Genomic DNA, 15,177 nt, shown 5'->3' with positions numbered 1-15,177 from the left:
CTCGGTGCATAGGGTAGCCACGGAGACGCAGTTGTTGCCCACGATGTTAGAAGTGTCGTTGCTGTCGTCTTTAAGGCATGAGAGGGAAATCGCTTTGCACCGCTTCTGGGTCATGTGACCTGCTGAGCACTTCCTCAATCCTCTCCGCTGGCTCTGTGAGGACGACGACTCTCTCGGCTGCACGTGGCGTGGCTGTAAGGTCGGCGCGGGAGTTTTCAAAGAGCTGCACTGAATGAGCGTCAAACTCCGCAGAAAACGATATACTTAACACGCTACGGTCGTTTTTTTTCTTTGATAAACTATTTGATAGACCGATTTTGTTCATTATATCCATTTACAGGTCAATTTTACTTCGTTACTGTGCAGAACATCGTTGGCGCAAACTTAAAGGACGAAAGAACAGACTCTGAAAAGCGCACTTTTCTGAGTCTCTTCTTTCTTTTTTTAAGTTTGCGCCAATGCTGTTCTGCACAGTTACACACCAACTAGCCCGACAGCATACGTTACTGAGCTTACTTCGTTACAACGAGGTATAAAATGCATGGTTCTCAATGGAGCTTTCAAAGGGAATTTCATTTACTTCATTATATAAATTATTTCCTTATACCCTGTTACATTAAAAAACGAGGTTTGAGTGTACAATATTAATGAGATATAACAGACAATCATGCCAAGGAAAGTATAGGGGATGTTATATGAGGTAACTGTAATGTAAATGTGAAGGAAGAAAAGTGTAGGAAAAGATAACTTGCCGTGGGCAGGAACCGAACCTGCGACCTTCAAATAATGCGCCCGATGCTCTACCAACTGACACGGCAGCACTTTAGTGCGTAATATGTGAATTAAACTTCGCAGCCATGATAGCGAGTGTGAAAAACTTTTACTGCCTGTTTTAGCGTCACGTAGTACCCAAACTTATTGCAAGCAGGATGCTGACCAATAATCCCTCGTGTGCTATCTGACGGCACCAAGTCTGCCGGAATGCGACTTTCGCCATGAATGAAGGCAAGAAGTGCACACTAAAGGGCTCGTCTTTTTTGTTAGATACAATATCAATGAGATCTAACAAACAATCTTGCCAAGAAAAGTATAGGAGGTGTTATATGAGGTACAGTCAAACCCCAACGAAATTTCCGCTACAACGAAAACTTCACGGTTCCCCGTCAGCAGTCCATAGGAGTCAATGCATAAATATTGTCGCCACAAGGAAGACTTTTTTTCCTGCCGTCCTGCTTCAACAAAATTTCATGATGTAATTCCAGGTTCAGATATTTCCCAATCTCTATAACATTTTGATGCATTTTCAAAACCTGCAAATACGTTGACGAAGTCTAAAACATGCACTGGCACCACCAGAAATTGCTGCTGTTCAGCAAGCATGGGCGCCGTCATTGCTCGATAGCGATGGCAATGAGACTGCCCTGCCAGGCTTTGTTTTTGCCACTGGCTCGTTTTCGAGCCGCTGACGATCTAAAGCTGAAGCTCAGTTCATGGTTTACCTCACGCAGCTGCCGCAGCTGCTGGGTGCAACAGCGGAACGATGCCTTTTCTGATGCCAATGCTTATAATTTTATTCGCGCTTGACCAGTGTGGTACCTAATCAGAACGGCTGTTCATCCGTATTATCAACCAAATCAGCTAGACGCGAGTAATGGATGGTAAGAATGGCATAGAATAAGGCAAAAGGCACCGCTCCACGATACCCTGCCTCAATCTCGGCGTTATCAGATACACTTCGACGCCGGACAGCTGCTGGTGTTAACATGGTAACAACTGTTTGGTACGTTCACGAAAGTGGTTGTAGGCATTGTTCCAGCGTGGTTGTCACCAGGGCCCCTCTATGGATGACTGAATCGCGTCGTGACGCTGCTGGGAGAGAATAGGAAGCAGCGGACACTTTTTTAATTTTAAGAATAAACGTTCCTTTGTTTTGCTAGCTCAGATCAGCTATACTTTTTTCTATTTCATTACAACGAAATTCTCGCTTCAACGAAATATTTTCCGCGCCTTATGAGTTTTATTGTAGCGGGGTGCGACTATAGTTGTAAAGTAAATGTGAAAACAGAAAAGTGGATGAAAAGATAACTTGCCATGGGCAGGGGCAGCCAAACAGGCAGAAAAAGTGCTCCACACTCACAGTCATGGCTAGAGGCGGCGCTGACTGCCACTCCCACATTTAATTCACATATATACCCAATAAAGTGAATGAGAGGATAGCCGCCGTGGTAGCTCAGTTAGTATAGCATCGAACGCATTATTCGAACGCATTATTCACAAACTCGGTCCCTGCCCACGGCAAGTAATCTTTTCATTCACTTTTCTTTCTTTGGATTTACTTTATAATTACCTCACATAACATCCCCTACACTTTCCTAGGCATGATTGTCTATTAGATCTCATTAATGCGTACACTTGGTATCTTACGTAACCACCTATAGATTTCCCATAAGTCGACTCCTCCTACGTAAAATATTGCACCCGCCTCCGACAACATGTTGAGGACGAACTAATCTCGTCAGAAACACAGCATTACGTTAAAACAAATGCCTGCAAATCTTTGCCAAAGTCCAGAGCATAAACCTGCTAGGCAGCTGAATAAAGGAGGTCAGGTCTTCCACATTCCGCAAGTAGCACTCACTAACCTGAGTTTGGTGCAGCCCGAACAAATGGAGGCCATGGCCGCATCGTCAACAGAACCGTTACTGCTCAAGTCCAGGGTCTCCTAGAATTTCACGATAAAAGAAAGAAAATCAACTCTCTTCATTCTTCATATCCCACTAAATTGTTTCTCATTAGGCTTGTGTGAATATTCAAGTACATCGAGTATTCGAGAACTGTTCATTATAGAACGAGTATTGCAGTATTCGAATTTGCTTCAATTCTTATTTAAGGGGGCAGACTGGTCAAACATTTTTTATTTCTTCAGTGATCTTGATCAAACTGCACAGAATTATGCAGTTTTTTCTGCTGATTTCAAATATTTAATTAGTTTTCCTGTCACTCGATCTTGTTCCCGAGATAACTTAAGTTCAACCCCTATTGTTTAAGACCTCCATAGAAAAAAAAGTGCTTACTGAAAAGGAATATTTAAGAAATGCCAACATAGACTAATGACTATAGATTGAAAGTATGCATGAGTTTTTTTTTTTGTTTTAGGGCCTTTCTTGGTTATTTTACCGCAAAATGAACTATCCATTTTCAAAAGCAGCTAAAATTGTCTTAAAATTTTGATGAATAATTAATAAAAAAGGCTTGTGCTGTAAATTCTGCTCCCGTACTTGCATTCTACACACATACACGTTTCCATTGCAAAAAGAATTATTGTTGTGCCTGCCCTAGCTGCTGAGATATTGAAGCCTCAAATTTGAACAGTCGTAAACTTACTTTTTTGAGAAAAATGGAAAAAACTGAAAACACACAGCTTCTTCACAAAGCAACAACCATGGTGAGCATGTTTTGCAATCCTCATAAAGGTGCTCATAAATTCATAGCAGAGCTTCTAACATAGGTCCTGGCAAATTAAAAAGAAGCCTTGAAGCCTGTTCACCATTTTTTGCACGTTCTGCATGTTAACAGCACCAAGAATCTGGACAGTTAGAATGACACTACAAAAAAATTACCACTTCCTGTGATGTGAAAATTTGCAGAGATAGAAAAATACTTGCAGAAACCAAATATGTCAATTTAAATTTAAAACATGATTTTTTTGTCACTTCTTGGTCCCAAAAATCAGTCTGCCCCCTTATATTATTGAAAATCTCGAAGTATTTTAAATGAAAAAATTGATGTATAGACAAATTCCACCGGAAATACGCCACGAAAATGCAGTGGCGCTGTTGTCGGGCGTTTCGTTTCGCTTGGCAGGCAAAAGCCGCGGCGCGCCTACCATAGTTGATGCTGTGTTCTTGCAGACGCGTGCGCTGTTTGTGGCCGTGCAAAGAAGAAAGAGTATTGTGCCGATGAACTTTCACGTTGATTTGCACAGAAAGGCATAAGAAAGATGACCAGGTCTTTTCTTTTGTTTTCAGTTTTCTGTTGATGAAAACCGTCGCTGATCAGCCGCAGCCATGAAACGCGAGAACTTGCCTTCGATGCCACTTCACCGGTTATGTTTTGGAACAGCCTACTATAAGAAGCGATTAGCTCTCTCAAGCGTTGGAATAAGCCATAGAATTACGCTTTTTTTAAATGGCAGTGGAGGCGTATCGAGCATGTTTACCTCAAAGCACGTTAACGTTCTGGATAGCATTGTCATATAAGAAGCATTTTTCACGGTTGCCATTGTTGATATAACTGCGAAAGTCTTCGAAACGTGAAAATGATATCGCCATACTGACGTGAACTAAAAGTGTCACTCGGTCTTCGAGCCAACGATCGAGCATGTGTTTCTTTCTCCAGGGGAACGGTTCATTAAAGTGGCAGAGAACGAAAGGATGAATCAGGCTATGCTTTTTTTTATTATTATTATATGCGGCTGCGATGGCACATACCTGACATTAGTGCCCTGTTCTGGCTCTGGTGTGCTTCACTAGATTTTCACGTCTGTGTGAATTCACAGAAGAACATCACGCAAGAAACTTGACCAGTCGTACGCATTTCGCGGCGTCGGCTTGAGCGTACGAACTGAGCCGCGGACCTTACAAGTGCGTAACCACATTGTCCACAGCATGTTGTTGAAGCATTATTGCAAGCGTGTTGCGGATGAAAGTGTCGCTGAGGTTGTTCCGGTCATTTTCATGAATAACTTCTCCGGCACATATATCATATGAGAGGATTTACCGCAACGATTCATGACTGCGTATTTTTACACCGTGCATTTGCATATTGTACTCTAGAGCCTCTTGCTGAACTGGGTCTGTCCTTGCAGTAGTACAAATTAAAGTGTGCACGTGTGACGTAGGCTGCAGCAACGACGATATTTTGCAAATGAGCTACATTTCTGCAGTTAAGGTACCTCGTATGTTTGATGAGCTTCTCAAAGCTAGAGCTACACGGCAACATGCCAGAGTAGAGCTACACATTAACATAGCTCATATTTTAATTTCAGAACCCCTCTACAGCAACTGCAACTTCCTCTGTTGCGGCCGCGGCTTGTAAACACGCGAGGGGCGTCCCGACGCACTGTTCTTGAAGGCAGCTTGCGCACCTGCTCCGTTCGTCGTCACGTGTTCATAGTGGCTGGTGGTGCGCTTTCAGCTGGGACGACTGGGCGGAGCCAATGCGCCGTGATATCACTCGGCGCCTACAGTGTTTACGAACATGGACTAGGTCTATAATAATCTGCAGGTAACCCTCTGTAAAGGTGGTTTCACTGCATTAAAGATGTGCTAAGCTTTAAAATGTATTTAATCCCCGTGTGATCCCCTGTAAAGATGGTCTCACTGCAGTAAAGGCGTGCGAAACCGTGAAACACCAAACTAAAGGAAATCCAAACTGCGGCTAAGCCCCACTTCAAGGTTAAATGAAAGTATTACTCCCGCATCGATTCACCATTTTTTTTAAGTTTAAAAGATCGTTATGAAAACTTAAATGCTCTGAATATAATAAATTTTAAAACTTCACATATTTTACCAGTTATCAGTATCATTATGCCGAAAGTCAAATCCTGCTACTATTCAGTTGTTTCCACTATCCTTTGAACCAAAAAAAGAATGGCATAAAAAAAATTATGCAGGTTAGTTAGGTCATCACAAATATACCCAATTTTCTTTTAATATGCATTATATATAAACTTTTCTAATTAAATTTGAAGTTCTATGACCTTTTGGTCATTTTATTTGTCCTATTCACACAAGCCTATTTCTCATACATTGTGCTTTTACATGAAAGCCTCTTCTTTCAATTCTGGCTGTGTGACGTCTCAAACACTGCAGCCTCTTACACACTCACATCTGCCCAAACGTAAGATCCTTTGAAAAATTGCCTGCCCAAAGCATCAGGTCATTTCACCCTACCATAAGGTCTGAGCAAAGTTACTGCCCCAAATTTCATGCGATAATGGAAACGGCGGTGGCACATTTCACCAGCAGGTAAGGGCATGCTGATGTAAGCATTGGTTTGTTTTTCCTTGATATTCAATACATCTCAACGCTTGGCAAATTTTAGCATTTCTTTTTGCCTGGCCATATGAAGTCAATTACTGAGACCTCTCTTATTAGCATTTTCCTGTCTGCACCTATGCCCATCAATAGTCCGCTATCTACGATTCCAAACTCTTATTTCACCGGTTCGAAGTGCCCCTGAACAAATAGGCTCATCCAAGTGTAAACACAACACTACTCTTACCGTGTTCCTTGCTTGTTTTATTTTAAGGAGTTTTTTAAAGTGCCACCAAAGTTAGCCACCACAGTTGCAGCATGAAGTCAATACCGACTTTGGAGATATTGTCAAGACTGTACGTCTATACAGAGTCAGGGGCATCTGCATGCGAAATCTTCTATAGCAGCGGCACCAGTAGCCCACACGGCAACTTGGTTTGCCAGATTTCAGCATAACCGTGAGAGGTCACACGTGCCCATGCTTCCTTTTCCTTGATTGAAGCACAGCCACGAGGACAAACAGGTCCCTCAGAGAGAGACACCGAAGCCTCTTTCCGAGGGCCGTTCACATCGCGGGTTGCGCTATGTCCCCCTTCCAGGCTCGTTGAACAGGCTACTCATCCTCGGAGGGCGAATTGACCTTGGATGGGGAGAGAGAAATCAGAGGTGTGAGCAAAACCAATAAGGAGACAGCGAGAAGCTCCCTCTTGTACTAGCAAGCGGCCACTGACGATCTACTTCGGAGACCCCTATAAGCCATCGACTAAAGACTAATATTAACCCTTTGTTCTCTCCATGAAGCAAACGATCCCTCTACCAAACATTCATGCTTTACTGTTATCGTAGTAATAAACCGTTTTTTGTTGATCTAGCCTTATTCGCTTGAACCTATCCTAGCGTGTTGAATTGAGCTACAGGAAGAGGCCGTGACTACACGCGTCGTGCAACTGCGTACGGCTAGAACCACTAATCATTTGCACTGGCCTTGTATAGAGCGGACCTCTTCAGCACTGATAGTAAAAATGAATCAAGCTAGCATGGACCGTAGTGAGGTGCCCCCTGCCAAATGTCTTCCCGCTCCCCAAATTATTCCACAGCTGCCTTGTGCTTATCTTCAGATTTTGCGTGTGTTATGAAGGTCAAAATTTTTATCAGTGTTGTTTTGGCATCACTTGTCAGTTACTCAATGAAAAGTTTTATTTATTTATTTATTTATTTTTTTTTTGCAGAAAGAGAACTAGTTGCCGACCTTTGTGGCACACCTTCGATCCCACTACGAAGCATAGCAATCAATACAGGTATGCAAAAGACAATCATTTCCCCCCGTTAAATATGAAAGGTAGAACATTGCCGATATATATAGCCCGAATCTTTGTTTTACAAAACGCATATTATGAAGATTCTTTGCATTGCATATTCATGAAGATACATTGACATTTTCGCATGTGCCCTAGAGTTTTCATGCAACTTTTTTACATCACTAGTTTTTTCAAACCATCATGAAGTTGTATTTTCAACGATCAACCATAAAAACCAGAATATAGGTCGACCCACAATAGCCGAAAAAAGAAAAAGAAAATTAGCAAAGTATTGCACCGCACCCTTATCTTGGTAAATTAAATACGTCACACAACCAGTCGCACTGTGGTGACATTTTTTAAAAATTTAAACACTAATCTTATGTAGTTAAATGCCAGTAGGCCGCAATGTTCTGTCACTCAGACTTGTCCAAACTTCGAATTCGATGACGTCCATTTTTCACTAGTAATGTCCCAGAGTGAATCGTCCTCTGTTCCATTCAATGCGTTGCTGATGCAGCACTTGCGAAAAAACAGAAGTATGCTGCCTCAGTGCAAGGCCCTTCTGCTTCATAAATTGGCGCACCCACGATGGCGATCTATATAATTGCACCCTTGCGAGTCCAGAGTCACACGCTATCTCGAGAGGTTCCACGCGGACACACTCTGTTGTTGCTGGTAGGAACCTCGTACGCAGCTCCCAGACAAATTCGGCAAGTAGCGTTTTTAATTCGGAGTGCACTGTAGTCCCTTCACGAATTGATGTTTGTTTTTGGTTGCTGCAGAATGCGATGCACTGCTTTTGGCTCCTCCAGTATCTTGCTCTTTTCTCCGATTCACCGAAGTCTTGTTGTGCTGCCAAGTTGCCGTGCACTTTGGCGTACTTACTTAATAACTTTTTTTCTTAAAGCCTATTGTAAACTGCTGTCGATTACCACTACTTGCTGAAGGAAATAGAAAAAAAAAAAAAAAGACGGCAGGCTGACAGTACATAACAGAAGCCAAGTGGCATTGCTAGAACACTGCAGGCCTTGCCTAGCCTTGCCCAATGGCGCTGCTGCTGATGCTCACGGTGGCAATGGGGGCTTTCGACTTCATCTGACCATTGTTGCAAACATTTTTTTCTGCCAGTGACTGGTATTGGACGCGAGTACATACCGTGGCACCACCATGCAGACGCATCACTGTGACTTGAGTGGTTAGATTGCTCCACCAGCCCTCTCGCACGCAGCTTGCAGCCGCTTTCGCGTCTCCTTTTTTCCTGCTCTTGTCGTACTTCACTGAACAAAATCAGAAAAATTCTGCTGCAGCTTCTTCACTGACTGTACGAAGTGCTAAATGTCTGCTCTGGAAAAGTTTTATGCCTGTCATAATGCCTGACTGCTGGCGTCGTCTGCTATGGCCTCATATGAAAACCGCGTAACCGAGCACGCTGCTTTTGTAAAAGGTGACTCATTCAATGTCGAATTGAAGCATCGAATGGGTATTAATGCGTGCTCATGGCTAAAAGACTTATTTTTGCTAAAAGAAATGCACCCAACCACACTACTTCATTCATTGTAAGTTTGCATCTAAAGATGGGTCGCGGTTGACACGACAAGCATGCACAAATTTGCGTTTTAGTTTAGCACAGTGCAAGCGGATTCCTCACTTTGCGAGTAGTAACACAGCATTCTTACAGCCGCGTGCACCCGCAACCTTTTTCTTATGATGACAGACAAACGCGAAAGTCGCACGCATGCGGGTGCCTTATTCAGAGTTGTGAATAGGTAAAATGTCACTTTAGCAAAACGTTTCTGTGTGGCATCCTAATATTTATTGCGAAAACTGTACGGTTGTCACACTGTGCACATATTCGATTGCCATCGAGCCACACATGAGTGAAGATTATGAATGAGTGGCTTTGTTCCACAGCTTCTACAAACAGGTAAATCTCCATAAAAAAAAAAAAAATCCGATCCCCGACTGGACTCGATTACCATTGCAAATGCACTGCGCGCCAGCCGTATTATTGTGCGCCCTTGAATGAGCATGCTGCGAGGTACGTCTTGCATACCGAGATCTAAACGGCAACTTCTTGTTTCGGAAAAATGCCAGTGTCGTTATTTCACAGCTTCATTCATAAGCTGTGTGGCATATCATGGCAGCTATTTGAAGATAAATCAGTTTTCAAAGCTGACCGTGTTTTCACCTGTAGATCAAAACAGCATTGAGAAGAAGTGACAGGCTGTGGGCTCGTTCTACAGACGTATAAGCAAGGAACGATCCGAGCTGAAGTCGCAGACCGCAGTAGCGTAGGCAGAAACTTCTTCCGGAGGGGGCACCACCTTGATTAGAATTTGGGGGGCCGGGTATGCAGGGAGATGTGGTCGACTGTTATTTTGTGCGCTATATGCCATGGGAACAAATTTCGTGTGTGTGTGTGGAGGCGGGGAGGGGGAACGGTGTGCCACTTTCTGGCTACGGTGAATGTGGTTGGGCACACACAGTGACAGACACCAGGGGAGGAAAGTTGCGGGTGGCGCAGACTGCAGTAAAAGTTACCATGGTAAGAGAAGTAGCTTTAGCAGACTGGAGCATGTAAAAAGGAAGGTTTCGTCGAACGTGCTGGCCAAATACGCAGAAGCAACTGGCCTCGAAATTTACCGAAATAGGGTTAAATTAACAAAAACTGAGGGAAAGAACTGGACTTCCGGACTTTATCTTGACTCTCTGACAATTCAGACGACGGCACACGCTCTAAATTGTAATGATTGCAGCTTCACCCACATGTGCGCACCTACATCCTATTTTAAAGCATACATAATCGGACTGTATCCACATTCTCATTGCGAACAAGGCTCCCATGCAGTAACTGAAACATTTGGCTTTTATGTGAATAATCGTGGTCGGTGCTCATTTTAACCCCGTGGCCTTGAATTAACAACCACAACATTATAGAAAGAGAGAAGTGACAGTGACACTGCCAGCAGTCGTGACAGTGGCATCGCATAAATAGCGCGCTGCGGTGCGCCGCCGATAACGTTTACTGCAGCTTTCCGGATTGTGTAGTCTGTGGAGGTCCGCACAGATGAAGTGAGAGCAAAACAACGCTGTTCAAAAATGAAAACCCCGCAAAGTCACAGATAAAAACAGCGCATCCAACCAACAGCTTTCCTTCCCGCAGAGCGAGTGTTCCAACCCTGCACGCCACCGCGATTGCAGCGCCCGCTCCTCCAGTGGTGGGCCTCGCGCCCAATATAGCCCAGGGGTCTTGCCATTGCATTTTATTTTTTTTTAGTTCGACCAATAATCCGGGCGTTTACGGTAATAATGCCGGAAAGAGTATTCCTTCCCCTATCAATTGTTGCCATACACATTAGTATAATGCATGTTCTATTAGAGAATGTAGATGAACACTTGACAAAGTTTCAAGTAAAAGAAAAATTCAGTTTTCCCAAACATTTAATTTTTAATTTGTGGACAGTCAGTATTTTTTAATGGGACTGGATAGGCGAATATGTTATCCTGCACCATGAGCTTCCATGCTTGTACATTCTTAGAATATTAAAAATAACAATATTTTTTGCAAATTAAATATTGTTAGCTTTAAAAGGTGGTGACCAACCTTAAGCTGACAGAACGAACAATCTAACAAAGACAAGTACCCAATTAGTAGTCACCTTTTTACTTAATTATCTTTAACTCAGCACTACAGCTTTCACATATTTGCTGTTGCATACACATGTGCGCCATTGACTTTGTGCATTCTGTTCACAAAAGAACCAGTACGATTTCTCTTCTCTCGCATCTCCTCATTCACAAATTCCTCATTGAAGGCCTCAATAAGCATTTGAGATCAAATACTATACAGTGGCCAGCATCAAGATCAGCAGTAAAACAGCAGCCCCAATGCTTGCATAAATCTGCAAACTATTAAGCCAAGGAAGAAAAAAAAAGCACAAAATGTCAAAGTGGTACTCACCAGATGGTGCAAAGTGCCGATAGCACTAATACCATTACTGCTAGCTGGAAAAAAAAAAAAAGAATATACTTGGAGCCTTCCGATGAAATGCTCTGTGAAAAACATTTACAAACTGGCAACACAGCATAGTAGAATATCAGTAGGTTAACTTATGATAGCAAAATGGCTAACTCCACTAGTTTGTGAACCAACCATACTGAACACTGTTTCTGCACTGCTTACATCCAATTAGGTGACAGCGATGGCAACAGATGAATGAAAGGGGCTCCGCAACACTTTCTCAGGATGGTCAAAAAAACACAGCCGATAGGATAGTACAGGACTTGAACTGGTATAGCGCATTATGGGGAAATAAAGAAGAAACGGCCGAGCAGACCGACACAAGAGGACAGAGCGCTAACTTCTAACTGAGCTTTATTGTCAAACTGCATCAAATATGTAGACCGGCGGAAGCATACAAAACCACCCTAACGCAATGACAAGATAACACACAACATCACACTGTCACATATCACAGATTCATAGGCGGTTATCCTGATTAAGGAAGGCCACTTCATGTTCAGATAAAACCAAAGAAGGGGCGCTAATACACGTGCTGCCAGCTCTTGCTATACAATGCGCTTCTATGATTTCTCGAGTTAATTGTGACGGGTGCTTTTTTACCACTTCACATTAATCAGGATAACCGCCTATGAATCTGTGATATGTGACAGTGTGATGTTGTGTGTTATCTTGTCATTGCGTTAGGGTGGTTTTGTATGCTTGCGCCGGTCTACATATTTGATGCAGTTTGACAATGAAGCTCAGTTAGAAGTTAGCGCTCTGTTCTCTTGTGTCGGTCTGCTCGGCCGTTTCTTCTTTTTTTTTCCCCATAATGCGCTATACCAGTTCAAGTACGACAAACCAACTCGCCCAATCTTCAACACTCGTGGAGGATAGTACAGGCTCCCGAGAACATGCAAGCCGAATATTATAGCGCAGCACGCAGCCTGGAATTTACAATAAATTCTCAAAGTCGGCTCAGATATCGTTCCCTTTTGTCTTGACAAATGATGCTACAGGCAAAGTATCAATCATTGACCCATTTGAGCATGGCGCACTTGGTCATTACTGAAGCCGCCGCAAGAAGCCACGATTTGTCGACGCTTGCGTGTGCGATCGCATTGAAAAAGGGCATATTGAAAGAAAAAAAAAAAAAAAAACGAGTGCTCGAGATGATGAGGCATGTGTGACGTATTTTCTTCCCCCGCGCTATCTTTCCCCACTTAACTTGCAGCGCTATCGCTGGGATGAGAGAAGAGACGGTGCAAAATTGCAATGTGCGACAAATCTTTGTAATTCTGCTCATACTAGATGAATCCTAAAAGTTCTTGCGGTGGTGAATTCATGACACAATCAGCTCCTTTAGTGAATCTATTTCATGGCTACTTGGAAAAGTGTTTCAGGGCCCTTCTAAAAGCTAAATATACAGGCTGATCTTCTAAGAACACTGAAAAGTGTAGCCTGCCTGGTAACATTAGACCACCGTTTAAAGGGGCCCTGCAACACTTTTTGAGCATGGTCAGAAAACACGGCCGATCGGTAGTATAGACTCCCGACAGCATGTGAATTCACAATAAATTATTAAAGTCAGCTAAAAATTGCTTTCTCTTCTTTCAACAAATAAAGTAAAGACACTCAAAAAACACTCCTAGAAAGCCCATATATTAGACATTGGCTGATTTGAATATGGCCCACTCGATGGTTACAGAGATCGCCGCAGGGGGCCACGACTTCGAAGCCGCACGTTTGAAGAAACAAAAGAAGAAAAAAAAAAGAAGGGAGTGCTCAAGTTCACGAGGCCCGCGTGACGTTTTTCTTTGCCCCTGCCATCCCTCTCTGCTTAGCTTCCAGCACTTTCTTCGGGACAAGAGAAGAGAGAATGCAATTGTAGCATACGATAAAGCTTTGTAACTCCACTTGCACTTAACCTATTTTTTAAAATTTTTTCAACGCTTGTGAGGCATTAAGCTCTTTCATTTGTAGAGCAATAAGCTTTTCCAGTGAATGCATTGCATGGTCATTTGAAAAAGTGTTTCAGGACCCCTTTAAGGCAAGGGTCGGCAACCTACGTCCCATGGGCCGCACGAGGCTTCCGGCACAGCATCAAACCATGCCCTTTTTCCATTGACACTTTTTATCGGAAGGCTGACATGTCAATTTTCACCTAAAATAGGATTTTCGCTTGTAACCTATGCTTGTTCTCTACATTGCGGCATGTGTGCTGAAAAGTAACACGATTTCTAATCCAGTTTCCCAGATTCATGTCAATCCACTGAAGTTTTAGTCTTTAACCAACGAAGAACCCCCCCCCCCCCCCCCCCACCTTCAACATTCGGTGCGACCAACCGCTGTGTTAGCATCATGCAACTTGGCCCTCTGTCTCAAACGGTTACCAACCCCTGGTTTAAGGAATACCAACTTCACTGAAACCTCGATATAATAGACCCAGATATAACAAAATATTCGTTATGACGAAGTAAATTAATAGCCTTGCAGAAGATTTAGTCTTAGCAATATACTTTCAAAACGAATTTTTGGGTATAATGAACTTATCTTGGCAAGATGCAACTTTGTTATAATGAGGTTTGAGTGTACCTAATCCACATTCGCGAAGCAGGGCATGTTGTGTCATGTCATGACAAAGGCATGAACTATGGCACGTGGAACTACATCTAGAACTGTTCTCTATTTATATGTTGGTTCAGTGGAGTCAGCGGCAGCAAACTTACCTAACGCATTGTTCCTCTACATTTTTGAGGACGATTGATTGATATGTGGGGTTTAACGTCCCAAAACCACTGATGATTATGAGAGACGCCGTAGTGGAGGGCTCCGGAAATTTCGACCACCTGGGGTTCTTTAACGTGCACCCAAATCTGAGTACACGGGCCTACAACATTTCCGCCTCCATCGGAAATGCAGCCGCCGCAGCCGGGATTCGAACCCGCGACCTGCGGGTCAGCAGCCGAGTACCTTAGCCACTAGACCACCGCGGCGGGGCATTTTTGAGGACGATAAACTGCCGATCAATCTAATAAAACTGGTGATCTTTTGTTGCCACCCCATCTCAAAAGTGATGCCAGTAAAGATTATGAGTATCTCCCACATTTCCGTAAAATATTCTGCACCATGTAAAGCGCGCATTCCTGTGACACATACGCAGGCACCACAGGCCCTAAACATATGCCTTCTATAAGTGAAGAAATATAAATGCCAAATGCAAGAAGCACTGCCTCTTTAAAAAAAAAATTGAAATCAGCTGCTGACATATGTCATTCTGGCAAGCACGTCCCATGAGAGCAATAAATTTGTAATCGGAAGCAATTCACGTGAACATGAATGATTCGCCGAGTACCTAATTTGAATTAACACCAGTAAAAACTATTTGCAAGATCGAAAGTTCTGCTCACCATGATATAGTGACCTTGCCAATTCCAGGGTCTTCAGTGCCTTCATGTTCTAATCAGACAACCGAAATTATGCATAATATCAGATTACTGCTAGCAAGAAAAACAACAGCGTTTTTATGATAGGGAATTGCATGTACTTGACAACAATTTGGGCAACTTCCGTGACACGGACAGTGATAAGCAAGCTCTAAACCACTGCCAACATAGAGCTTGCGGTGCTTACAGTAAAACTTGCTAAATTAGTGTAATCTAGTGGGTCCAGTCATGAAACAATGTAAATGAATGATTTTGCACTGAATCAGCCCCACCAAGCTGAAATTAAAAAAAAATAAATAAGAAAAGATGAGCAGTCTACGGTTGCAAGCTTACAGAGCTATTCATGATGACGGGTATTCTTGCACAAACTTATCTAAACAGTATAAAAG

At 43.0% G+C, this 15,177-nt stretch overlaps 1 protein-coding gene across 8 annotated transcripts in view; it reads right to left on the bottom strand.

Moving 5' to 3' along the window:
* The window catches only part of LOC119172058 (putative RNA-binding protein EEED8.10), a 102,773-nt gene that overhangs the window by 53,993 nt on the left and 33,603 nt on the right, over window positions 1–15,177 (bottom strand). For all 8 annotated transcript variants that reach the window (XM_037423050.2, XM_037423058.2, XM_075889989.1 and 5 more), the window contains exons 10-12: window positions 14,753–14,801; window positions 11,301–11,344; window positions 2,643–2,722 (exon numbers count right to left, since the gene is read on the bottom strand). In XM_037423050.2, the coding sequence (XP_037278947.2) occupies window positions 2,643–2,722; window positions 11,301–11,344; window positions 14,753–14,801 (173 nt within the window). The remainder of the gene's footprint in view (window positions 1–2,642; window positions 2,723–11,300; window positions 11,345–14,752; window positions 14,802–15,177) is intronic.

The sequence above is a fragment of the Rhipicephalus microplus genome, chromosome 3 (genome assembly GCF_043290135.1).
Source record: "Rhipicephalus microplus isolate Deutch F79 chromosome 3, USDA_Rmic, whole genome shotgun sequence".
In the NCBI taxonomy this organism is placed as follows: Eukaryota; Metazoa; Arthropoda; class Arachnida; order Ixodida; family Ixodidae; genus Rhipicephalus; species Rhipicephalus microplus.
This window is presented reverse-complemented; position numbering and strand designations above follow the sequence as displayed.